This window comes from Carcharodon carcharias, chromosome 1 (genome assembly GCF_017639515.1).
Source record: "Carcharodon carcharias isolate sCarCar2 chromosome 1, sCarCar2.pri, whole genome shotgun sequence".
Classification (NCBI taxonomy): Eukaryota; Metazoa; Chordata; class Chondrichthyes; order Lamniformes; family Lamnidae; genus Carcharodon; species Carcharodon carcharias.
The window spans coordinates 5,616,536-5,643,250 of NC_054467.1; the positions used below are offsets into that span (position 1 = coordinate 5,616,536).

The 26,715-nt window shown below is 45.8% G+C and overlaps 1 protein-coding gene across 1 annotated transcript in view; it reads left to right on the plus strand.

Moving 5' to 3' along the window:
* The window catches only part of LOC121291345 (electrogenic sodium bicarbonate cotransporter 1-like), a 193,240-nt gene that overhangs the window by 131,699 nt on the left and 34,826 nt on the right, over nucleotides 1-26,715 (plus strand). Inside the window, exons 15-17 of the mRNA XM_041212447.1 lie at nucleotides 1,211-1,293; nucleotides 13,560-13,745; nucleotides 22,916-23,029. Coding sequence (XP_041068381.1) covers nucleotides 1,211-1,293; nucleotides 13,560-13,745; nucleotides 22,916-23,029 — 383 coding nt within the window. The remainder of the gene's footprint in view (nucleotides 1-1,210; nucleotides 1,294-13,559; nucleotides 13,746-22,915; nucleotides 23,030-26,715) is intronic.

Here is a 26,715-nt window from a genome sequence, read left to right on the forward strand (position 1 = left end):
TGGGAGGGAGAGGAAGGTGTGAGGGCAGATGCGTGGGAGATGGGCCGGACACAGTTGAGGGCCCTGTCAACCACTATGGGTAGAAAACCTCGGTTAAGGAAGAAGGAAGACATGTCAGAGGAACTGTTTTTGAATGTAGCATCATCAGAACAGATGCGACGGAGGCGAAGGAACTGAAAGAATGGGATGGAGTCCTTACAGGAAGCGGGGTGTGAGGAGCTGTAGTCGAGTTATGTTTTACAGAGCCTTGGTGAGACCAAACCTGGAGTATTGTGGGCAGTTTTGGTCAAGAATGGATATACTTGCCATAGAGAGAGTGCAGAGAAGGTTCATCAGACTGATTCCTGGGATGGCAGGATTGTTGTATGAGGAGGGATTGGGTTGACTCGCCCTGTATTCACTGGAGTTTAGAAGAATGAGAGGGAATCTTATTGAAATGTATAAAATTCTGACTGGCCTGGACAGACTGGATGCAGGGATGATGTTTCCTCTGGCTGGGGGTGGGGGGGGTGGGGTCTAGAACAAGGGGTCACAATCTCAGGATACAGGGTTGGCCATTTAGGACTGAGATGAGGAGAAACTTCTTCACTCAGAGGGTGGTGAACCTGTGGAATTCTCCACCACAGGAAGCTGTGGATGCCAAGTCACTGAATATACTTAAGAAGGAAACAGATGGATTTCTGAACTCTAAAGGTGTCAAAGGGTATGGGGAGAGAGCGGGAGTATGGCACTAAGCTAAAGGATCAGCCATGATCATATTGAATGGCAGAACAGGCTCGAAGGGCCGAATTACCTGTTCCTGCTCCTATTTTCTACATTTCTATGAGAGGACAGATGAGGCCTTGATTTGATGCCTCATTTGAAAAATGTAACTTTGCAATGCTCCAATTTTTCCATGACACCTCCCTCCATGGTGGCTGTGTATCAGAACGTTGACATTGGGAGTCAGTCAGACGGCACTCGCAATGTTAATTTTTCTAACCATAAAATGATGTGACTTAGATGTGGCGACTTCCACTTCTTGGGGCCTTTAAGGGAATGGTAACATAGTGGTAACGTTGTTAGACTAGTACTTCAGAGACAATATTGTTTTATCATAAATCTAATGCTGTTGTAATGCTTGAAGTATGTGCAGAATCTCGAGAGAGAATCTGGGAGAGGTGACATTCTTTGTGTGCTTGATGCCTGACCCTTTCATGCTATTTCACAGGTGCTAATTCAAGTCTCCATTGGAATGACACTGACTCAGTGGATTCAACAGTCCTCTGGCTGGGCAATAGCAGTACTCCAATGGTAAGTGTTCACTTGTCACTGCAGAGCACAGCTGACCTCAGCCTGGTTTTGAGACCGTGACTGTGGGGTTGGGTTTCCATCGGGTGTTCTTGTGCACTAGATCTGTCCAAGAAGTTTTATTTACTGACACCTCAGAGCAGTTGATAAATCCACAGATAAATACTGACAGAATGTGTTGTTATTACTTTTCACTTCACTTCTCTTTACCCTCCTCCAAGGCCTTCCTCAAAACCTGCCTCTGTGACTAGGCTTTTTGTCACCTGTCCTGATATCTCCTTCAGTGGCTGGATGTCAGATCTTGTTTGAAAATCGATCCTGTGAAACGTCATAGGATATTTTCATAGAATCATTCAGCCAAGAGGCCATTTGGCCCATCATGCTTGTGGCAGCTCTTTGAAAGAGCTACCCAATTAATCCTAGTATTCTGCTCTGTCCCCATAAACGTGCAACATTTTTCCCTTCAATGTTTCTCCAATTTTCCTTTGAAAGTTACTGTTGAATCTGCTTCCATCACCCTTTCAGGCAGTGTGTTCTAGATCGCAACAACTCACTGTGTAAAAAAACTCCCCATCTCTCCTCTGATTCTTTTGCCAATTACCTTCAAACTGTGGTGTCTGGTTAACAACCCCCTTAGTTTCCCTTCATTTGCTTGATCAAATCCCTTCATAATTTTGAACACCTCTGTTAAATCTTTCCTTAGCTTAACATCAAAGGGACTATACAAATGCAGGGTGGTGTTGTTGCTAGATTCAGGCTGAGCATTCTTGTCAGACTCTCCTCGGTGAAAGGCAGTAAAATTGATCTTTTGTGCTGGAAGGAGCTGATTTTTTTGGAGAAGCAAATGGTAGTTTGGACTGGATATAGATTTTCTCCAAATACATTTGGATTTAATCAAGTTATCCTGCAATCTGCTGATGGGCATTTAATGTTCTATTGGAATGCCCTGATCAGACTGTCTCCCACATTCCTTGACTGATGTTTGGTTGTAATTCCATTTTAAGGATTCCGCTTTCTGAAATATTTGCAGGTTTTTTTAATGACAGTAGTTTGTTTAACTTCAGGCAGTGTTTGTTCTGACACTGTTCTTTCTTTTCTGTACAACGATTGTGTCAGCTTGCTGCAATTTGTTAAATTTCTAATTGTTTTCCTCTCACAATGAATGCTTTGAGCTAACGGTTGTCCAGGGTTGTGTGTCTGAACTCAAAACAGGCAGATCCCTCACTCATCATCCCAACCGTGCCCCACTCACCTCGTCACAAGCAGATCCAACACTTACACCGAGAGGGAGAGGGAGATGGAGACAAAAATGAGGAGCCAGCTCACTCCAGAAGGACTCTACAATTCTACAGAGATTTGGAAAGGTGTTTAGAATCTGCCCCCTCACTTTGAAAAAGGCCACAGCAACACCAAAATGGAGAACTAGGGGCAGGACATTTGGGTAACCGTTTTATCTGGATAGTGAACTTGGAACAGAAGGAGGCCATTCAGCCCCTTGAACTTGTTCCACCATTCAATTAGATCATGGCTGATCTAAATATAATTCCATCTACCCTATCCATAACACTTCTTACTCTTGCCTATTAAAAATATACCAATCTTAGTTTTGAAATTTTCAATTGATCCCCAGACTCAACAACTTTTTGGGGGAGAGAGTTCCAGATTTCTTCTCCTCTTTGTGTGAGGAAGTGCTTCCTGACATCACCCCTAAACAGCCTGGCTCAAATTTTAAGTTTCTGCCCCCTTGTTCTGGACTCTCCCACCAGAGGAAATAGTTTCTCTCTATCGACCCTATCAACTCCTTTAGTCATCTTAAATTTTTCAGTTAGGTCACCCCTTAATCTTCAATCCTTGAGGGAATACAAACCTAGTCTATGCAACCTACCCATGTTATTTAACCCTTTTAGTCCTGGTATGTTTTTAGCCAAGGGACAGAAATGTTCACAGTCATGTTTCCCTCGAGTTGAGATGGCTGGTACCAGAGTGGGGAACAGATATTTTCTGGCAGCTAAACTACTTCTTCACAACAGAAGGAACAGGGATTTTCTTTTGTGTGTGAGGTGGCGGAGGCACCATGTGACACTGCAGACCTTGTTCTGTGTAGTCAAAGTTCAAACATTTAGCTACCAGCTTGTTTAGCTACAGCAGACTCAGAGAGAGAGAGAGAGAGAGGGAGACAGAGACAGACAGAATCGAATGGACAGCACTTGGAGGGACGGGGATGGGAGACCTATCTCAACCTCTGAGGGCTGGAACCCAAGCCTGACAAAGAGATAGAGATTGAAAACCAAAGGGAAAGATTTATAAACCGAGTTACAGTGAAATCTCCCCAAATGGATAGACACTTACTGAGAGATGAATAACTTACCGGTACGTAGTGAAATATACAAGAGGCATTCTAAAATCATGGACCCTCACATATACAATTGAAAATACAAACCTAATCTAGGACATCTAGCCTCATAATTTAACGCTTTTAGCCCCTGGGTCATTCTGGTAAGTCTACATTGCACTCCCTTCCAGGTAATATCAGAATCTGGGGCCCACTCAGCTCTTAATGATCTATGGGTTTGCACAGAGACTCAGCATCTTTAGGTGTAGCCTTGTTTCTTGAATGGGCTGGTGGATCCCATTCATAAATCAAATGACAGTTTGTTGAAATGGGAATTGTTGACTTTCGACTGGGTTTCTGCTACACACCCTAGGTTAGATTGTATCTACCTGCTCATATTACTGCAATGCACAAAACATTAAATTGCACAATGGGGCCTTGTTTGCAGATGCTTAGCAATAAATGCCAATTACACCAGATACATGGTGAGTCCACAGAGTAAAGATTTAATATAATCACATGGGAGATCTTTATGTTGATTAGAGTAATAATATTGGTCAGAATCTACTTTTGGAAAACAAGTAACACTGCCCTATTGAATCAGTTAATGAAGGACTTATCGAGGAAGATAAAAAGAAATGTTGAGTATTAAAGCATAGAATTAGCCCACTGAGTCAGCTCTTTCTCCATACGACACTCACCCCTCCCCCTTAATATTCTTCCTTTTCAATAAACTATCTAAATTACTGATGAAAGAATTCATTGCCTTTGCTCCATTGACAGTTTGACAGAGGTTTACAGAGTCATTTGACTTAGTGATGTGATTTGAATTGTGTCCAACTTGGAAAAGTGCCGAAAGGACCAAGAATTACACAGGCATTAGCATCAAATGGATTTGCTTGCAGAGCCACACAGCTGGGGTCTGTTTCTCTCTGAGAGAATTTGTGTTTGACGATGGAAAGGGGGAGGGAATAAGAGAAGAGGAGGATCCCTTCGCTTCCTGTTCCAAATATTCTGTTGCTGGGTGGAAGTTCTCAGAATTTGCTTCATGCACTGAGTGGAACAGGTCAACTTCCAGAGTTTGTGCAGTTGGTGTGGGGGTCAGCTCATTCATGGCTGTGCACACCAGGCAAGAGACTCCACCGTTGGCCTCATCTCGCAACCTATAAGCATTCCTTTCATTCGTGAGTTAGTACTGTTTCTACTACACCCCAAAGGGATGTGTAGTGGAGTAGCAGGCTGACCTGTTATCATTCTGAATCTGTGCTTTAGACCACTTGACAGTGTTGAGTTGAACTAGGGTTAGTGTGCCAATTAGTACACTGTCTTTACAAGCTTGTGTTTAATACCAGCGCCTTAACTGGAGATGAAAGCACATAGGTTCAGATGTCACCAGTAAAAAACGTATAGTCAACTCCCATCATTGGTGACTCCTTCTATCGCAAACTTGTATCTGCGCGAATGTGTATGTACACCAAAATTTCACTCATCAGGATGTTTAGAATGTTAAACTCTCCCCTTTACCATGCCATTCTCTTGTAGAAAGCGCACACTGTGTATGTGCCGTCTCTGCGGTCACTGTTTGCGATTCCACCCTTCACGAGGGTTTGCAGGAACGGAACCCCATGAACAATGGGAGTTGGCTGTATTTGTGTTTCGCTAGCACCTTTCACATCCTGAGAATGTCCCAAAGTGCTTCGCAGCCAGTGAAGTACTTTCTAAAGTATACTCATTGTTGTAATATAGGAAAAGCAGCAGCCAATTTGTGCACCGTAAGATCCCATAAAGACCAATGTGATAATGACCAAGACAATCTGTTTTCTTAGCTTTTGGCCGAAGGAAACAAAATTGTCCCAGGACTGTTGGGGAGAATTTGACTTTCTGCTCTTTGAAGTACTGTTGATTGTGTCTTTTAAGGCCACCAGAGGGGGCAGATGAGATCCAATTTAACATCTCATCCAAAAAGTTCAGGAAAGATGTTATGGCCCTTTAAGAGAGGGCAGTGTGACAGGCAAGGTGGCTTAATTAGGCGGAAGGTGTAATTTTGCTTTCCTAATGCTGAGTTCAAATTTCGAGATTAATTCAGGGACATGCTAATGGTGGGTCCAGCCTCACACCATCCCGTGGTGGATTCCTACTTGTGATATATTTGTATGCCATGAATACTCATTATTTTAAAACTTGTTGTGATTACATTCTATCTTTATGATAAAGCCAGTGGTGCACAAGAATCTTGTGGCACCCAGTTCACATTATTTTAAAGTTGGTGGTCAGCTTTGTGCAGTTGTCTGAGGTCTGAGGCCTGTGGTTTACCTTGTTGAACTCTGCAGCACAAAGGTGTAGGAGCAGGGGAATAGCAGCTTGCATGGAGGCTCAGGACTGGCAAGGAGTGAGTCAGTGGTGAGGAGGGGAATGTGGATTGGGGTCAGGGGCATTGAGAAGTTAAGTGGGAAAGGCCTGGTGTCTAAGATTCTCTTAAGGTTAACTTGCAGCTTGAGTCAGTAGTTAGGAAGGCAAATGCAATGTTGGCATTTATTTTGAGAGGACTAGAATATAAAAGCAGGGATGTGCTGCTGAGGCTTGATAAGGCTTTGGTCAGACCACATTTAGAATATTGTGAGCAATTTTGGGCCAGGAAGGATGTGCTGCCCTGGAGTGGGTCCAGAGGAGGTTCACGAGAATGATCCCAGGAATGAAAGACTTAACATATGAGGAACGTTTGAGAACTCTGGGTCTATACTCGATGGAGTTTAGAAGGATGAGGGGGGATCTGATTGAAACTTACAGAATACTGAAAGGCCTGGATGGAGTGGACGTGGGGAAGATGTTTCCATTAGTAGGAGAGACTAGGACCTGATGGCACAGCCTCAGAGTAAAGGGAAAACCTTTTAGAACAGAGATGAGGGGAAACTTCTTTAGCCAGAGAATGGTGAATCTATGGAATTCATTACCACAGAAGGCTGTGGAGGCCAGGTCATTGAGTGTATTTAAGACCGAGATAGATAGGTTCTTGATTGGTAAGGGGTTCAAAGGTTATGGGGAGAAGGCGGGAGAATGGGGTTGAGAAACTTATCAGCCATGATTGAATGGCAGAGCAGACTCGATGGGCCGAATGGCCTAATTTCTGCTCCTATGTCTAATGGTCTTATGGTGTCCTGCATATCCTGGGTGTGGTGGGAGGTGGTGGTAAGAAAATGAGGGGCCTAAAGAGTGGTGTCAGTACCCAAATGTGGGTCCATCTCAGGGTGGCGGCCAGTAGGGTACTTAACAGGGCTTTGTGTTCACCGACAACATTTCAATTATCCCCACTGAGAGTCACCTCAGACAATATCCTTTACGATGTGTAGAAGGGAGGGCCAGCTGAGGCTGCGGGCAGAATTTTATGGCCCCATTTCGGTGGGGACAGGGCTGTAAAATGCGGTGAGATATTCTAACCCCCATTGACGACAGCGGGAATGTAAAATCCCGCGGCCATAAAATTCTGCCCTGCAATTTCAGCCACGTCCCACAGAGTGACGGGTTCAACGCCGGACACTAACATGGACATTTCATAAAGAGTGAACACAGAAACACAATATTGTTTCTTCCACAATAACAAAATCTCCCTAACTCCCCTGTAACAATCAATGTGTGTCAACTATGAGGTGTGACAGTAATTTAGCTCTCTGACTAAGCTAGTCTCAACAAATAATGATGCGCACATGAATGAAGTGAAACCAATGTAATGTGAAATATTTATAAGTGAAATTTAATTTTGCGAAGTACCCGTGGTCCTTTTGTGCTCTCAAGTCATAGAACCATAGAACCATAGAACACTACAGCACAGAAAACAGGCCAATCGGCCCTTCTAGTCTGTGCCGAAATATTATTCCGCTAGTCCCATTGACCTGCACCCAGTCTATATCCCTCCCGACCTCTCCCATCCATGTATCTATCCAATTTATTCTTAAAACTTAAGAGTGAGCCTGCATTTACCACATCAGTTGGCAGCTCGTTCCACCCTCTGAGTGAAGAAGTTCCCCCTAATGCTGCCCCTAAACCTTTCCCCTTTCACCCTAAAGCCATGTCCTCTCGTGTTTAGATCTCTTAATCTAAGTCTTATGTTAATGGTTATGTGTTTGTGTGCGTGCCACCACATTCTAATTTTTAACTGGAATCACGAGGGAACAAGCAAAGAGCGAGAGCGTGGAGGTGGTGTCTGCAGTATATTAAGGGGTTAGCAGAATGAATATGCTAATCTGTGAGGCACATCGGGAATGACATGCCACAGTTAAAATTCTGCCCCTCGTCTCCAACTGTGCAGCACTCCCTCGGCACTGGTGCTGTGAAGGTCAGCCCGGGGATATGTGCTCAAGTCTCTGCATTGGGTCTTGAACTTTCTGACTCGGAGGAGAATGCCAGACCTTGAGCTACAGTTGACGCATTGTCTCACTAGTCCAATAAGAATGGCTGTCTGAATTTGAGGTTAAAGTGTAGTGTCAGTGTTTTCAGGCAACAAGTACGTTTTATCTGACCCAAAAGCACTTGTTGCTGGAACTTGACATGAAATGTAGAAAGTTGCCCAATTTTTTTACCACTAATAAGGGAAATTTTCCACTTTGATGCTCTCATCAAACCCCTAAAGAGCAGATTGAAGAACTGCCAGCCTCTAATTAACGGGTGGAAAATCATGGTGAGGGTTGATGGCAGAAATTTCCTCCAGGAGCTCTAAAAAATAAATTCTTCCCTTGACCACAACAGCTGGCATAGTAAAGTGTCTGAAGGCACCACACAGATGTGCTATCAGACAGAGTTTGACACCAAAGCCACAAAGGGAGATGTTAGGGGAAATCAAGGATGAACGAAAGGTCAGAGTTGGACGAACGCAAAGATATCAGAGGGTTGGAGGAGGTTGCAGAGAATAGTGAGCGGCAACTTCCTTCATCTTGATAAGTGCGGAAACATTGAGATACTTTTACAAAATGTAACTCCCTTGTAGATTGATGGTTGATGACAGAAGGACATTGAGTTGGCAGGAACACGAAAGGCCAGTGTAATTATTGTACCAGGAAGTCACAGATACAGGTCGCCTCTCCTACATTGTGTATAATGTCTCTCATCGCCAGTTGATAGCAGTTTGAACTGGAGCTCCTCACAGTTTCATTCCATTCCTGGTTTTCATGCTTCCCACTCATTTTCAAGTTTTGTTTCAAGCTTTTCAAACCTGATAAACCTCACAGTTAAAGATGTGATAATCTGTGTTCCACTTACTTGGGAAGCACAGAGAGCCACGGGAAACCAGCATTTCATAATGTGCGCTGAGGGGTCAAGGAGGGGAGTAGGGGCAGAGAAATTCCTTCACTCTCGTGTCTGTCAAACCAGTTGCCAAAGAGCTATTGAGGTTTTTTTTTTATTATTCATTCACAGGATGTGGGCATTGCTGGCTAGATCAGCATTTACTGCCCATCCCTAATTGCCCTTGAGAAGGTGGTGGTGAGCTGCCTTCTTGAACCGCTGCAGTCCATGTGGTGTAGGTACACCCACAGTGCTGTTAGGGAGGGAGTTCCAGGATTTTGAACCAGCGACAGTGAAGGAAAGGCTGATATATTTCCAAGTCAGGATGGTGAGTGCTGCTTGAGAGCACCATTGATGACCCCTTCCATCACTTTACTGATGATGGAGAGTAGACTGATGGGGTGGTAACTGGCTAGGTTGGATTTGCCCTGCTTTTTGTGTACAGGACATACCAGAGCAATTTTCCACATAGCCTGGTAGATGCCAGTGTTGTAGTTGTACTGAACATCTTGATTAGGGGCGTGGCAAGTTCTGGAGCACAAGTCTTCAGTACGATTGCTGGAATATTGTCAGGGCCCATAGCCTTTGCAGTATGCGGTGCCTTCAGCCTTTCCTTGATATCACGGGGAATGAATTGAATTGGCTGAAGACTGACATCTGTGATCCTGGGGATCTCCAGAGGAGGCCGAGATGGATTATCCACTCGGCACTTCTGGCTGAAGATTATAGCAAATGCTTCAGCCTTATCGATTGCACTGATGTGCTGGGCTCCCCCATCATTGAGGATGGGGATATTTGTGGAGCCTCCCCCTCCAGTGAGTTGTTTAATTGTCCACCACCATTCACAATGCATGTGCAGGACTGCAGAGTTTAGATCTGATCCATTCGTTGTGGGATTGCTCAGTTCTGTCTGTCACTTACTGCTTATGCTGTTTGACATGCAAACAGTCCTGTGTTGTAGCTTCACCAGGTTGATAGCTCATTTTTAGGTATGCCTGGTGTTGCTCCTGACATGCTCTCCTGCACTCTTCATTGAACCAGGGTTGATCCCCTGACATGATGGTAATGAAAGAGTGGGGGATATGCCGGGCCATGAGGTTACAGATTGTGTTTGAGTACAATTCTGCTGCTGCTGATGGCCCACAGCGCCTCATGGATTTCCAGTCTTCAGTTGCTAGATCTGTTCGAAATCTATCCCATTTAACATGGTGATAGTGCCACACAACACGATGGAGGGTATCCTCAATGTGAAGGTGGGACTTCGTCTCCACAACGACTGTGCGGTGGTCAGTCCTACCGATACTGTCATGGACAGATGCATCTGCAGCAGGCAGGTTGGTGAGGATAAGGTCAAGTATGTTTTTCCCTCTTGTTGGTTCCCTCACCACCTGCCACAGACCCAGTCTAGCAGCTATGTCCTTTAGGACTCGGCCAGCTCGATCAGTAGTGGTGCTACCGAGCCACTCATGGTGATGGACATTGAAGTCCCTCAACCAGAGTATATTCTGCGCCCTTGGCACCCTCAGTGCTTCCTCCAAGTGGTGTTCAACATGGAGGACCACTGATTCATCAGCTGAGGGAGGGTGCTACGTGGTAATCAGTAGGGGGTTTCCTTGCCCATGTTTGACCTGAGGCCGTGAGACTTCATGGGGTCCGGAGTCAATGTTAAGGACTCCAGGGCAACTCCCACCTGACCGTATACCACCGTGTCGCCACCTCTGCTGGGTCTGTCCTGCTGGTGGGACAGGACATACCCAGGGATGGTGTTGGTGGTGTCTGGGACATTATCTGTAAGGTATGATTCCGTGAGGATGATAGAAAGAAAGAAAGAAAGAAAGATTTGCATTTATATAGCATCTTTCACCTCTGCTAGACATCTGAAAGTGCCTCACAACCAATGAAGTACTTCAGTGTTCTGTTGTAATATAGGAAACGGGGCAGCCAATTTGCACAAAGCACAGCAAGCTCCCACGAACAGAATTGTGATAATGATCAAATTATCTGTTTTTCTGTTTTTTTTACTGTAAAGTTTATTGAGGGATAAACATTGGAGCAGGACACCCCCCCCCCCCCCCTCCCCACACCCCCACCCCAGCTCTTCTTTGAAATACTGCCTTGGGATCTTTTACGCCCTCCTCAGAGAGTCAGAGAGCAGAAATGGCCTCAGTTTAATGTCTCATCTGAAAGACAGCACCTTCAGCAATGCAGCACTCCCTGGGACTTGAACCCAGATCCTCCCATCTCAGAAGTAAGAGTGCCACCAACCGACCACAGCTCACGCTGATTGTTTTAGTCAATGGTTCTTCCCATTTTCTATGTTGTTTTGGACGGTACAGTGTGAAATAAGTGAATTCCTTCTTCTGATGTCCAGTATGTCTCTTGTGATGACCTGTCAGGTCACTAACACTGAAGGAGAGCCAAGTGTTACAACCTGGTATATCCCTTAAAATGGTGAGACTACTGTGTTTATCACAAACCTGTGCCTACCAAAACTTAATTTTTGACATTAAAATAGCTAATATTAAACCACATATAATAGCATATCAGTTAGAAAGGGGAAAGATAATTGATAAAATAATCAATAAAAGATAAAAGACCTTTAAAATTATGAAGGGGTTTAACGGGAGATGTAGGGAAGCTATTTTCACTTGTTTGGGGGGGGGCGGGGGGCGACACCTAAATTAGGGGTTATCAATGTAAGATAGTCACTAATAAATCCAGTTGTCAATTCAGGAGAAACTTCTTTGTCCAAAGAGTAGTTAGAAAGTGGAACTCACTACCACAAGGAATAGTTGAGGTGAAAAACATCTGTGCACGTAAAGAGAAAGGAATAGGCGGTTATGTCGATAAGGTGAGGTGAAGTGAGGTAGGAAGAGGTTCATGCAAAGCATAAGCATGGACATAGACCAGTTGGGTTGAATAGTCCATTTCTGTGCTGTAAACTCAATGTAATTTTATGTAAAGCTCCTAGTACAAACGGATTGCATCCACACATACAGCATTAAAGGATTTTTGGGAAGCGATAGCAGAGCACTACATCGAAAAATCATTAGAGAAAGGAATAGTGCCAGAGGACTGGTGGACAGCCAATGTGATTTCTACATATAAAACGAGAGATTGATCAAACCCAGGGAACCAAGGACCAGTCGGAGGAAAGATAATGGCTTCTTTACTGAAAGGTATCATAGAGAAAGGCCTAGAAACTGAAAATATAATAAAGAATAGTCAGCACGGATTTCATTCTTCACCAACCTTATTGAGTTGGTTGAAGAAACACCAGAAAGGGTAGACAAGGGTAACGTAGTAGATGTAATATATTTGGATAAAAAACAAAAAACTGCGGATGCTGGAAATCCAAAACAAAAACAGAATTACCTGGAAAAGGTGCCGTTCCTCCAGTTTGCGTTGGGCTTCACTGGAACAATGCAGCAAGCCAAGGACAGACCAACCCCACCCCCCAACTTCTCTCCCCCCACCACCCCCCCCCCACCCCCCCACCTTAAACCAGCTTATATTTCACCCCTCTCCTAATATTACTCAGTTCTGTTGAAGGGTCATGAGGACTCGAATGGTCAACTCTTTTCTTCTCCACCGATGCTGCCTGACCTGCTGAGTTTTTCCAGGTAATTCTGTTTGTGTAATATATTTGGACTTTCAAAAAGCCTTTGAAAAGGTAACACATAGCAGGCTCACGCATAATGTCAAAGAATGTGGAACCATGGGACAAATGGCTATAAAACACTGAACAAAAAACAGAGAGTATAAGATAAATGTAGCTACTCAGACTGGCAAAGATTGGGAGGTGATGCTCCACAAGGATTGGTGCTGAGACCGTTGATGGTCGCTATTTACATAAACAATTTGGACTTGAGAATCGGAAGTACAAATTCAAAATTTGTGGATGACAGAAATTTGGGGGGTGTAGTTATACAGAGAAAGAATAAGGCAAAATACAAGAAGCTGTTAATAATCTTACAGAATGGGCTGGTAAATGGAAAGCGAATTTCAATGTGGATAAATATGAGACAATGCATTATAGAAGAAGCAGGAAATCACACACTGTTTGGATAATAAGGATTTAAATGGGGTAGAGGAACAATGGGATCTAGGGGTACAGATACATAAATTACTAAAAGTAGCAATGGTTAATAAGGCCATAGAAAAGCAAACAAAACACTGGGATTAATTTCTAAAGGAATAGACTTGGAAAACAGTGACTTTTATGTTCAACTTTGTATAGAACTTTGATTAGACCACACTTGGAGTGCTCCACGTTACAAAAACAATACAGAGAAGGGAGGGAGAGAAGGTGGCATAGTGGTCATGTCACTGGACTAGTAACCATGGTAGATGGTGGAATTTAAATTCACTTCATTAAAAATCTGGAGCACAACTGTGAAGCTATCATTGATTGTTGGTACAATCCCATCTGGTTCACTAATGCCCCTCAGGGAGGGAAATCTACCATCCTTACCTGGTTTGGCCTACATGTGACTCCAAATCCATATCCACAGTAATGTAGCTGACTGAAATATCTTGCAAGTCAATTAGTGATGGTCAACAAAGCCCACCTCCTATGAAAGAATAAGTTTTAAAAAATGAACGAGAGAGGTGGAAGAGGTAGAGTTCGAGAAAAATGATCCTGTTTCTCTTCTCTATCCAGAACACAAGTATTGACTGGTCTTCACTGTCAAAGGAGGATTGCTTGAAATATGGAGGCAACGTGGTCGGTGCAAGTTGTGATTTTGTCCCCGATGTCACCTTGATGTCGTTTATCCTTTTCCTCGGTACTTACACCTGCTCAATGGCTCTGAAGAATTTCAAAACCAGCCCATTCTTCCCAACTACAGTAAGTCGGAAGGATTCACACTTGATGTCATTCTATCAAGCACTGCTTACATTAAAATAACAGGTCATTGGAAGATCAGGGCCATGCTTGCTTTCTGCAAAGCGATCATCCAATTTGCATCTTGACTCCCTGGTGTAGAGGAGATGCAATTTATTGCAGCAAATACTAAATTGAAAGAAATACATGTAAATCACTGCTTCACCTGGAAGGAGTATTTGGAGGCTTGGACAGTGAGGAGGGAGGAGGTAAAGGGGCAGGTGTTACACCTCCTGTGATTATATAGGAAGATGCCACAGGAAGGGGATAAGGTGTTGGGGGTGATAGAGGAGTGGACCAGGGTGTCGTGGGGGGAACGGTCCCTTTGGAATGCTGAAAGGCAGGGGCTGGGGGAGGGCGGGGTGGATAATGTGTTTGGTGGTGGAATCACTCTGGAGGTGCCGGAAAATGATCTGGTGAATACAGAGGTTGGCGGGGTGGAAGCTGTGGACAAGGAAAACCCTATCGTGGTTCTGGAAGGGAGGTGAAGGAGAAGGGGTGAGAGGAGATGTGTGGGAAATGTGGCGGACGTGGTTGAGGGACTTGTAAACCATGGTGGGCATGGGGGAAATCCTTGGTTGAGGGAAAAGGAAGACATTTTTGAAGCCCTTGTGTGGTTGCATCATCAGAACAGATACAACAGAGACAGAGGAAATGGGAAAATGGAATGGAGTCCCTACAGGGTGTGGGGTGTGAGGAAGTCGAGGTAGCTGTGGGAGTCAGTTGGCTGATAATGAATATTAGTTGATAGCCTATCACCAGAACTGGAGACAAAGAAGTGAAGGAAGTGAAGACAAGAGCGGGAGCTGGACCATGTGAAACCGAAAGAGAGGTAAAGATTAGAAATAAGGGGTACCCGCCTATCACCAGGATCATCCGGTCCCACCGCAAGCCAATGGGCTCCTGGCTGGGGCATTGCCTCACCCACAGCGGGTCCCACCCACAACAGGGCCGGAAAATCCCAGAGGTTGATAAAGTTTTCCAATTCAGGGCACAGCGCCAATACAATCACTAACATATCAGGAAACTTCAACTTTGCTTTCAATTTCCACCCTTCTCTCAGTTTCACTTGCGCAAGATACCAGAATTAGAGGAGCGCAGAAATAGGGAGGGTTATAGGGGCTGGAGGAGGTTACAGAGATAGGGAGGGTTATAGGGGCTGGAGGAGGTTACAGAGATAGGGAGGGTTATAGGGGCTGGAGGAGGTTACAGAGATAGGGAGGGTTATAGGGGCTGGAGGAGGTTACAGAGATAGGGAGGGTTATAGGGGCTGGAGAAGGTTACAGAGATAGGGAGGGTTATAGGGGCTGGAGGAGGTTACAGAGATAGGGAGGGGTGTAGGGGCTGGAGGAGGTTACAGAGATAGGGAGGGTTATAGGGGCTGGAGGAGGTTACGGAGATAGGGAGGGTTGTAGCGGCTGGAGAAGGTTACAGAGATAGGGAGGGTTATAGGGGCTGGAGGAGGTTACAGAGATAGGGAGGGGTGTAGGGTCTGGAGGAGGTTACAGAGATAGGGAGGGGTGTAGGGACTGGAGGAGGTTACAGAGATAGGGAGGGTTATAGGGGCTGGAGGAGGTTACAGAGATGGGGAGGGTTATAGGGGCTGGAGGAGGTTACAGAGATAGGGAGGGGTGTAGGGGCTGGAGGAGGTTACAGAGATAGGGAGGGTTATAGGGGCTGGAGGAGGTTACAGAGATAGGGAGGGTTATAGGGGCTGGAGGAGGTTACAGAGATAGGGAGGGGTGTAGGGACTGGAGGAGGTTACAGAGATAGGGAGGGGTGTAGGGACTGGAGGAGGTTACAGAGATAGGGAGGGTTGTAGGGGCTGGAGGAGGTTACAGAGATAGGGAGGGGTGTAGGGGCTGGAGGAGGTTACAGAGATAGGGAGGGTTGAGGGGCTGGCGGAGGGTTACAGAGATAGGGAGGGTTGTAGGGGCTGGAGGAGGTTACAGAGATAGGGAGGATTGTAGGGGCTGGAGGAGGCTACCAAGAGATAGGGAGGGTTGAGGGGCTGGAGGAGGGTTACAGAGATGGAGAGGGTTGAGGGGCTGGAGGAATTTGATGACTGTACAGCCTCTTTCACAACCTCAGGACATCCAATGAAACACTGTTTTTGATATAAGAAAACGCAGCAAACAGTTTATGCACAGCAAGATCCCAAAAACAGCAATATTTTGATGTTTACCCTCTGTGCTTTTTTTTAATGACCTGATCCCATGCATAAAGACATTAAGTGCCTGCCCTAATCCTAATTCAGCAGTGTGTTTGATTATGAGGAGTCCAATATTGATACGGTACTGAGGTTACAGACAAGGACTGACCTCATTATATGAATATTCTACGTATCTTCAGGATTGATGTATTGCTAATTGTATGGATGTGTCTCTCTGTCAGCAGCTGGTGAGAGTGAAGGGATTTTTTGGGCTGGATTAATGTGATGATTTGCTTGATTGCTTGTGGAAATCAGGGGAGATATTTCACTGCGGGTTATCTGCCTGGAGGTCAATCAGAAGGCAGTCGTTTCTGCTCTGTGTGGGGAATGGACTTGATCAACTGGGATACCTTTCCAACTCTCCAACGTTCCCTTTGAGCATTGGCTCCAGGTCTCGTGTGCTGTCCTACAATCAACACCCGCAGGGGACACAAACAGTAACAGAAGGACCAGCCCTTCAACCTGTGGCCAGGTCAAGCTTCTGGAGGCTGGAACTCCCTCCCCAGCCTGTTGTAGACACACAGTTGCACCCTCCAAACCACCCTTCATGTCTGTGCATAAACACATACACTCACACACCCCGCAACATAGGGTAAAACATTTAGCTTGGCAGGACACGCATCCTGATGTCTATGTGCGGCCGTGTGATATTTGGTTTGGCAGGTGGAGTTGGCAGCCTGCCCCGCCAACAATTAAAAGGTTTTTAAGGCTATTAAATGACCAATTAAGTTGAACTTTTCGCTGCGAAAAGGCCAAGCGGCCTTTGCACTTTTCAGGGAACCTCATCCACGGGCGGAGTGAGGTTTCCTAAAGCAAATAAAAGTAAAATACAAATTTTAAAACTTAAGTATAACAAGTCCCTGCTCACGACAGTGTCACATGAGGGGGCATGTTTCATTACACTGTCGTTTTCTTTATTTTTTTAATAACACTTCATCTCCCAGCGGCAGCTCTGTCCGTGCCTCAGGAAGATTCTGAAGCTCCCTGGAGCGCACTCGTGCGCATGCATGAAGGCCGCACTCGCCTCGCTCACCCCCCTCCCTCTCCCCCACACCCCCCACCACGGGCAGTGCTGAGCGCTGCTGCTTGTGTTTCATGCTGGGTGGCCTTAGTTGTCCCGCCAGCGTGAAATAGCCTCCCGGCCCCGATCGCGAGCGGCGATCAGCTTCCTGACCACCCCTGCCGAGTCTGCCCAACATGGGTGAAATTCTGCCCATAGATTCTTCCCTCCACACATGGTACATACATATACATATATATATATATACACACCCACCACACAGACACACACACACATATACACACATTTACAAAGAGGGACACTGTGTGTGTGTGTGTCCTTGTGTGTGTGTCTCTGTGTGCCGTGTGTATTTTCCTGTTTGTGTGTAGCTGTGAGTGCGGGTCCACGTGTGTGTCAATGTGTGAATATTCATGAGTGTCCGTGCATGTGTTGGTGCATGGGGTTGTCCGTATCCCTTTGTGTATGTGAGTCAGTGCCTGTGAACAGAAGTTTTGGATCTGCCAAGCAGAGGAACAGAGGAGGATGGGACCCAAACATACTGAATTGGCTGGTGTGTCACCGCAGGCACTGGTCATTTTAGAGGAGATGGGTCCAGGGCAACAGCCTGCTAAAGCCACAAGGTGGGCAGCAAATTAGGCTCATTAAAACCTCGTGAAGGGAAATTAACAATAACAACAAAATCTTCTATTTATATAGCACCTTTAACGTATTGCAATGTCCCAGGGTGCTTCACGGGAGCAATACCAAACCAAGTTTGACACACAGCCACACAAGGCAGTATTAGGTCAGGTGACCAAAAGTTTGGTCAAAGAGGTCAAAGTTTTCGTCAAAATTTTAAGAAGCGTCTTAAAGGAGGAAAGCCAGGTAGAGAGGTTGGGAGATTTAGGGAGGGAATTCCAGAGACTGGGGGCCTAGACAGCTGAAGGCTTGGCCATCAATGGTGGAGGAATTAAAATCGGGAATGCACAAGAGGCCAGAAGTGCAGACGGTTGTAGGGCTGGTGGAGATAGGGAGGGGCGAGGCTGTGAAAGGTTTGAAAAAAAGGATGAGAACTTTAAGATCAAGACATTGCTTGACCAGGAGCCGAGGTAAGTCAGCGAGCACAGGGGCGATAGTGGAATGGGATTTGGAGTGAGTTAAGACACAGGCAGCAGAGTTTTGAATCCCACATGGGATTTACCAGGAGGCCTCCAGTTTCCCAATGAAACATTGGGGAAATCAACTGCCTGGAGGTGGGCACCTGGCGGGAGACTGGGAGGAGGTCCAGTGTTCCAGGCAGGCATACATAATCCACAACCCCCCCGCTTGCCTAAGTGCAGAACCCCACTAACAACACCCCTCTCCTACCCCCACCACCATCGTCAGTCGTGGCCTGGCTGCCTTTCCTGGTTTTTATTTGAATTTTTTAAGAAGCTGGTGAGAGGACACCTTCTACGTTGAAGCATCCTCTCAGTCCAGCTACCTTTCACTCTAGCCTGCTGCTTCTCTCAAGCTGAAAGGCCTCTGATTGGCCACCACCCTTAATTGGACAGGGAGCCTGTCTCCATGCCAAGTAAGGTGGGGACCAAGATCCCAATGAGTGGCTGTTTCACCCTGGGGGTTGGGTTTGTGGCCCGGAAACAGACCCGGCTCCTGTTCCCCTTCCGTGCCTGCTCCACACACACACACACACACACACACACACCTCCCCCGCCCCCCCCAGCCCTATGTCCCCCCCCTCCACCCGACCGAAGCAAAAATTCTGCCCTAGGAGTGAACTATTCTCACCCTTTGCAGCCTGCAGCATTCTCTGACTGAGACAAAACACAGGCTGATTGTCCCAGTGAATGGCTCTATTTGGTTGTTACTTTGAATATGTCATTCATGTCTTGCAGTTGAGCTCGGTGAGTTACTGAGCCCCCTACGCTGTGTTCCAGCAGAGTCACACAAGCGGTCAACTTAAAGAGAACGCTTTGAAATTCAAGCACAGAGTTTTTAAACTTACTGAACACAGAAATCCATCAAAGCTTACGCCCACTGCCAGGAAAGCCTCGGCACAGCTTTGTGAAGCAGCCCATTCTGTGTTCGCCAAAGTAAATGTCCACTTGTCTCGATGCCTTATTCAGGCGACAGCCTGGGTCACTCCACAATTGTTCCCAGACTTTGTGCTTTACTTTAGCAACTTGGAAGCAGCTGTTAGCCGAACCGTTAAAGGGCAATGGAAGCGTGTGGTGGGGATTGCGTTACAGAGCTGAAGTTGGGAAACCTGTGATAAACCCTTGACAAGGAATTGCGACTCCTCTCACAGTTTCCTGCCCCCACTCCACCTTAATGTAAACGCCTGAGAAAATGGGGGATGGACCCATAACCCTCCTGGACTAAGCTCTGCATTGGGAGCTACCCTTCACAAAATGTCCTCCCAGCTCCCCTGTGAACTAACAACTTGTATTTTTAATGGCACCTTTAACCTCATAAAAATGTCCTAAATTGCTTCACAAGGACATTATTTTACAAACGTTTTAACACCAAGCCATGAAAGTAGACATTATGGCAGGTGGCCAAAAGCTTAGTCAAAGAGGTTGAGTTTAAGGAGTGTCTTAAAAGAAGAGAAAAGCGGAGAGACTTAGGGAGAGGATTCCAGAGCTTAGGGCCCAGGCAGCTGAACGTGCAATGAAGCAAGGAATTGACTCTTAGCAGGGGAACAAAGTTAGATTCTCCAGTTAAATATTGGGAAAACCAAAGCCATTGTCTCCAATCCCCAGTACGAGCTCTGTTCTACATCCTCAGTCAGGCTGTTCACAACCTTGGTGTTATATTTAACTCCGAATTGAGTTTATACCACACTGCACTAAGACTGCCAATTTCCACCTCCATAACCTGATTTTGCCCCTGCCTCAGCTCAACCACTGCTGAAATTCCCATTCATAATTTTGTTACCCCTAAACTTGCCTATTCCAATGTGCTCTTGGCCTGCTATCCACATTCTGCTCTTCATAAGCTTGAGACCATCCAAAACTCGGCTGACTATGTCTTAACTCACATCAAGTCACGTTCATCCATTACACCCCGACCTACATTAGCTCCCAGTTAAGTAATGTTCCGATTTTAAAATTCTCATGCTTCCCTACCTCCGTAACCTCCACCAACTGCACAAACCTCTAAGATCTCTGTGCTCCTCTAATTCTGGCCTCTTGAGGCATCCCAGATTTTAACGGCTCCACCATTGGTGGCCATGCCTTCAGCTGCCTTGGCCGTAAACTCTAGAAATCCCTCCCCAAAGCTCTCTGCTCTCTATTCTCCTTTCCTCTTTAAAACCTCAAAACTCTCATGAAAAACAAGGCCTTTGACTGAACTTCTGGTCATTTTCCCATATCTCCCCTTAAGATGCTCAGATTTTGCTTTGTAACCCACCTGTGGAGCACCTGGGGACATTTTGGAAAGTGAAAGGTACCATATAGATACAAGTTGTTGTTGTTGATTCTGGGGACACACGGGGCTCAGTGAAGGGTGTTTGCTGCTGATCTTGTTAGTGTCAGTGCCTCTGGCACGTTGCATTTACTCCTGGGGCCCCAGCACTGCTCTCTCGATTTTAACCCTTAGGTTGCCGATTGCCTGCATACGGTAGAAGAGTTTTACCTCAGTTATGCTGCGCTCAGTATATCAGATCCATAGGGGACTGTGTGAATCCCTTCCCCATCCACCCACATCCCAAATATACTGCATCTCATGAGTAGATGTGTTCCATTCTTGGATCCAATTTATTTGTGTATATTTTGCCCAATATCACACTGCTTGCTTCTTTAAAAGGATTTATTTATTTGACTCACCCCCAAAATATGCTCCTGATTCAAGGATGGATTTTTCTAGCAGCTTTGTTTTCCAATTCACTGCCCCGTTTCTCAAGAGTGGGAGTCTTTCAGCCTACAGTTCGCTTATAGTTAAAAAATAGAAAGGTTGAACCCTCCCCTCCCACTCTGTCTGCTAGTTACTGGAGACGGAGGTGAGTAAGGCACACGAGTCATGTGAAACTGGAGGCTCGGATTGGGGAATGATCAGATGAGCAAGAGAAAGACGATGATAATCAGCTAATTGCAACAAGGCAGGATCGGCCTGTAATGCGAACCCTGAATGGAAATTCCACTTACTGTCAGAGATACGTTACACACAGGTGGAAAGTTGTTATCATGGCTGACGAGGCTCTGTTATTCGGATTCTCCATTTGCCTCTGTGTTATTGGGTTCTTATAATGCCTGCCCCTGCTTACTCCTAAATCTCCTGTAGCATTAGAAGCAAATTAGAGGAAGAGGTGTAGAACCTTGAATAAAAACAGAAAGTGCTGAAAATACGCAGCAGAGCGGATCTGTGGATAGAGAAACAGGGTTAACAGGTGGGATTTAATGTGGGCAACGGGGTTCTCACCCTCCAGTTGGAGAACCGTGGGGAACCCTGTCTTTCTGGGAGGCCTGACTATTCCCAGGTAATCAGGCACCTACCTGGGCTGCGTCAGACCACCTGCCGGATTAAGCCCCCACAGGGATGGAAATCCCACCCCCCCCACCACCCCCCCACCCCTGCCCCGAGAGCGGCCGGCCAATCAAAGCTCCAGCCTCTGGCAGCGCCACCGGGAGTGGTGGCCACTGCTGGTATTACAGCCGAGCCTACCTTGAGGATTGTCAATGAATCTCCAGATCGGGGTGAGTGTGGGCGGGTTAGGGGTCGCAGGGAGGGTTTCGCTGGACAGGGTGGTGCAAAGGGCAGGAGTGTGCCTTCCTTTGGGGCCCTGGTTGAATACCACCAGCAGCAGGATGGGGCCCTTAATTGGCTGCTTAAATGTCCTGAATGAGGCGCCAGCAGGAAGCCCACCATGAGCCTTCCTGCGCTGGACTTGATTGGAGGGAGGCGGGAGGGCAGCAGAATCTCCACCCTCCCACCTCATCACACAGCCCCACCCACCCCCCTCCCCCCTCTGAACATGCCTCCGAGGGCGTGGCGGGGTAGGTGGGCATTAAATTCCATCCAATGTTTCAGGTCATTGACCTTTCATCAGAATATTATCTTTGTTCCCCTCTCTGTGGACATGGATTGACCTGAGCACTTACAGCATTTTCTGTTTTTTTCAGATCGCAAGCCTCTGCAGTAGTTTGCTTTTGTAGCTTTAGAACCTTCTCAGGTCAGAAAAGCCACTTTGCACCCAGTGAATTATTTTTGAGGCATAATTGACTGTTTTGGAAACTAATGCAGTAGCCAGCTCGCACACAGAAAGCTGCAAAGTTGAATGATGTGTGTTTGATTGAGGGTGAAAGCTCAGTCAGCATTGCAATGTTAGCATAGGCTGGTTACACAATTCACACAACCTCAGGATGTTCCCCACTGGAATCAAATGAAGTGCTTTGGAGTGGTTGTAATATAGGAAGTGCAGCAGTCAATTTGCACACAGCAAGTTCCCACAAACTGTAACCTGTGTTTCGGTGACATTGGCCGAGAAATAAATATTGTCCACAGCAATAATAAATAGTGGTCATGGGATGGTTTACATCTATCAGGAAGACAGATGAGATGTTATCTGTACCTAAAACATTTTGATCAGACATTGTGAGTCAATGTAATTCTCCGAGACTTGCAGGAATATCTCGCCACCTGCATAACATTTGGTCTGATTGCGAGGTTAGTTTAAAAGTGTGGGGCTTAATCTAAGAATCCCAGAAATTAAGGATTGTCCTGTGGTTCCATTGAGATTTCTCTGATTCTGCCTAGTAACAGGATCTCACACATAAGTAAATCGCTTTTGAGAACGTATGATTGTAAAGAGTCTTGGACATCTCAGAAGCTGAACAGAGCTTTCACTAGCTGGTGTTGGATTGTCCTCCTGTTGCGTGCGTGATCCTCGATCATTCATTATCCTTTCGTTTCTCATCCCATCAGATCCGGAAGCTGATAAGTGACTTTGCCATCATCCTAGCCATCCTGATCTTCTGTGGACTTGACGCTCTGGTTGGAGTAGATACACCAAAACTTATTGTGCCAAGCGAGTTCAAGGTTTGTTGATCATATGATTCTTTGTTTCCTCATTCCTTACAAATGTGTGAGGTTTTTCTTTCTCTGCATTCTTTTTTTGCTTTTGTAGTTGAGTTGAAACTGTTCATTCCTCCAAATTGATTTCCCTCAGCAAACCCATCCCTTCCAATCTGTCAGCTGTAATTATGTCTAATAGCACCTTTTATGGTCTATTTATTATGCCACTTGACCATGGAATATCCTCTTCTAAGACTGTTGATTAGATATACTGCATGTTCTGGTCTGGTATATGTAGGACAATGTTGATGTACATCGCTCTTTAGCTTAACTATTACTAGTAGAAGCCAAAACAATATGACTTAACAGCTTTGAAGGACTTGCATTCCACTTTGTTAGATTCCAGCCTGTTCTTCAAATTTGACCTTTCACTAAATTGAATCATACAGCACAGAAGAAAGCCACTCACCCCATCTTGCCTGTGCTAGCTCATTGCAGGGACTATCCAGTTTGCTATTCTGCACATGTTTCCTTATCAAGTGTTTCTCTGATTCCTCTGTGAAAGTTACTACCGAATCTGCTTCCACTGCCCTTCCGAGAGGCGCATTCCAGCTCACAACAACTGGCTCCGTCAAAGAATTTCTCCTTCTCTTTGGTTATTTTGCCAATCACCTTAACTCTGTCCTCTGGTTATTTTTTTCATGGGGAGTAGGCGTCACTTGCTAGGCCAGTGTTTATTGCCCATCCCTAATCACCATTGGGAAGGTGGTGGTGAGCCGCCTTCTTGCACAGTTGCAGTTTGGTACAACTGAGGGGCTTCTTAGGCCATTTCAGAGGCAACTAAGAGTCAACCACATTGCTGTGGCCTGGCCCACCCGTGACTCCAGATTTTCTTCCCTAAGGGCATTGGTGAACCAAATGGGTTTTTACAACAATCATTGATAGTTTTGTGGTCACCATTACCGAGACTAGCTTTCAATTCCAGATTTATTCATTTGAAATTTTAAATTCCACCAGCTGCCATGGTGGGATTTGAACCCATGTCCCCAAAAAGCATTAGCCTGAGTCTCTGGATTAATAGCCCAGTGACATTACCACTACACCACCATCTTCACCAACCCTACTACCACTGAAAACAGTTTCTCCTTATTTACTCTATCAAAATTCTACCTGATTCTGAAATGTTGAAGTTTGTTCTGCTATGTCAATGAGGATATTGACTCCGTTGGGGGGGCAGGGGGTGAGGGAGGGGGTGGGGGGGTGGATGGATGGGGGGTGGCGGCTAGCTAGCACTCTTACATCTGAGTTAGAAAATTGAGAGTTCAAGACTCACTTCAGGAACTCAATGTGCATAACCTTAATGTGACTCACCAAATGCAGTACTGTGGGAGTGCTGCACTGTTGGAGCTGCTGTCTTTCAGAAATAAGGTGGTGAAAGGTGCTGCAAAAATTCAAGTTCCTGCCTCAGTTTTTGGAGTTGGATCCAGTTGGATCTGCATGCGACATGAAGCAGCCCCTGATTGGTTGGTGTGGAGTGATGAGATGAGCAACTCTCGGCAGTTGTCCAATCCTGCCAATTTCCCTCCAGCCCCCAGGGTACCCCAATGTGCACAGGTTCAAGTTCAGGGAGGTCTAAATCCGCCCCCACTCCCTCATCCTCACTGACAATGTCCTGTGACCAGTAACACATGACAAACGAGTGGAGACTTGCAGGTTCAAAGCTGTGTCCTGTCCTACTGCATTTTGAGCTGGTGTTTGGACTGGGCAGTTTTTCTATTGGACCGTGAGATCACATGATCCCACTGGCGTGGGAAGTTTGCACATCAGGCCTGCTTTCTGTCCCTCAACATTCAATCACCTCTTACTACAGGACAACTGCAAGGATAATGACCCTGGTGCCCAGTCACACAGTCCCTTGCTTTAGTCTGTTGATAATACACTAAGATACAGACTGTTCATCATCACCAACTTTAACACTGCTCCAAAGCTGGAGTTGTATAGAATGATACGGCACAGAATGGAGGTCATTTGAGCCATTGTGTCGGTACTGGCTCTCTGAAAGAGCTATCCAATTAGTCCCAATCCCCCTGCTCCTTCCCATAGACTTGCAAATCTTTTCCTTTTCAACTATTTGTCCAATTCCCTTTTGAAAGTTACTACTGAATCTGCTTCCACTGCCCTTTCAGGCAGCGCATTCGAGATCATAACAGCTGGCTGTGTAATAAGTGTCAAATGTTCACGTCCATGGCTTGGTATCTATCGAGTGGCTAGTTTCCCTGTAACTAACGCCTCATCACACATTCCTCTCTGTAGATCTCACCCCTCCCTCCCTTGATGCTGCCAGTGTAGCAGCAACAGCTGAGAAAGAGACCTCTGAGGACAAAAGCCTCAACTGAACAGCTGTCAGAACAAAGCAACTTTGCACGCTATAAAAACAAGCTTAATCCACAGACATGGCTTCAATGAAGAATCTACAATCTTGCACAGATACAATCAGAATTAAATCAACAGGGAATCCACTTCATAGATTCAAGCCCTTGTAACTGGTTACAATACCACACTAGAGAGGTGTTGGTGATCAGTCATTGAGTATACTGGGCATAAGACTGATTCCTGTAGATTTTGGGGCACTATAGGAATTGAGGGATAGAGGGGGTAGTGTGGGAATGTAGGGTTCAGTTAGGAGTTCAGCCATGATCTTATTGAATGATAAAGCAGGCTCGAGGGGTGAATGGTACTATTTTTTATGCTGTTAAGAGACAAAGAATTCAGGAGGCCTAGGAGTGGGCAAATAACAAATAATGGAGCACGAGCCAATTCCAGCAGAAACTCTAGATCATGGTGTGAAATGATTTATACTCCCAGTTTCGATCTCACCAGAATACAGCCTGAGGAACAAAGGCTTGCATTTCTGTAGCATCTTTCACCACTCCAGGACATCGCAAAGCTCTTTACAACCAATGAAGTACTTTTGAAGCTGTCCCTATTCCTGCAGTAGTGCTCTGTTCACTTCTGCATTGCAGTAGTGCTCTGTTCACTTCTCCATTGCAGTAGTGCTCTGCTCACTTCTCCATTGCAGTAGTGCTTTGCTCACTTCTCCATTGCAGTAGTGCTTTGCTCACTTCTCCATTGCAGTAGTGCTCTGTTCACTTCTCCATTGCAGTAGTGCTCTGTTCACTTCTCCATTGCAGTAGTGCTCTGTTCACTTCTCCATTGCAGTAGTGCTCTGTTCACTTCTCCATTGCAGTAGTGCTCTGCTCACTTCTCCATTGCAGTAGTGCTCTGTTCACTTCTCCATGCCTTGCAGCCCCTGTGCTTTGCCCTCCAGTTGCTCATATGAACCTTCCACTTCCATTTCAATGAACAATATGATTCGGAAAAAGAGTTCATGAGGTGGGTTCCCATTACCTTCCCCACGTGTGCTGTTAAGGAAACCCAACTCCTTTTCCCAAAGGATCCTCCACCTATAAGCAGCCATTGTCCCTCGAGGTTCTAGCTCTTCCACAATCACTACCGAAAATTCACTGGTTCTGTTATTGGCCATGGTTCGTGAGCCTGAGCATTGGACCCTTACCTGCCACTATTATAATGTGGGAAAGGCAGCAATGAATTAGTGCACAGCAAGCTCCCACAATCAGCAATGTGAGAATGACCAGATAATCCCATTTTTAGTGATGTTGATTGAGGGATCAATATTGGCCAGGACACTG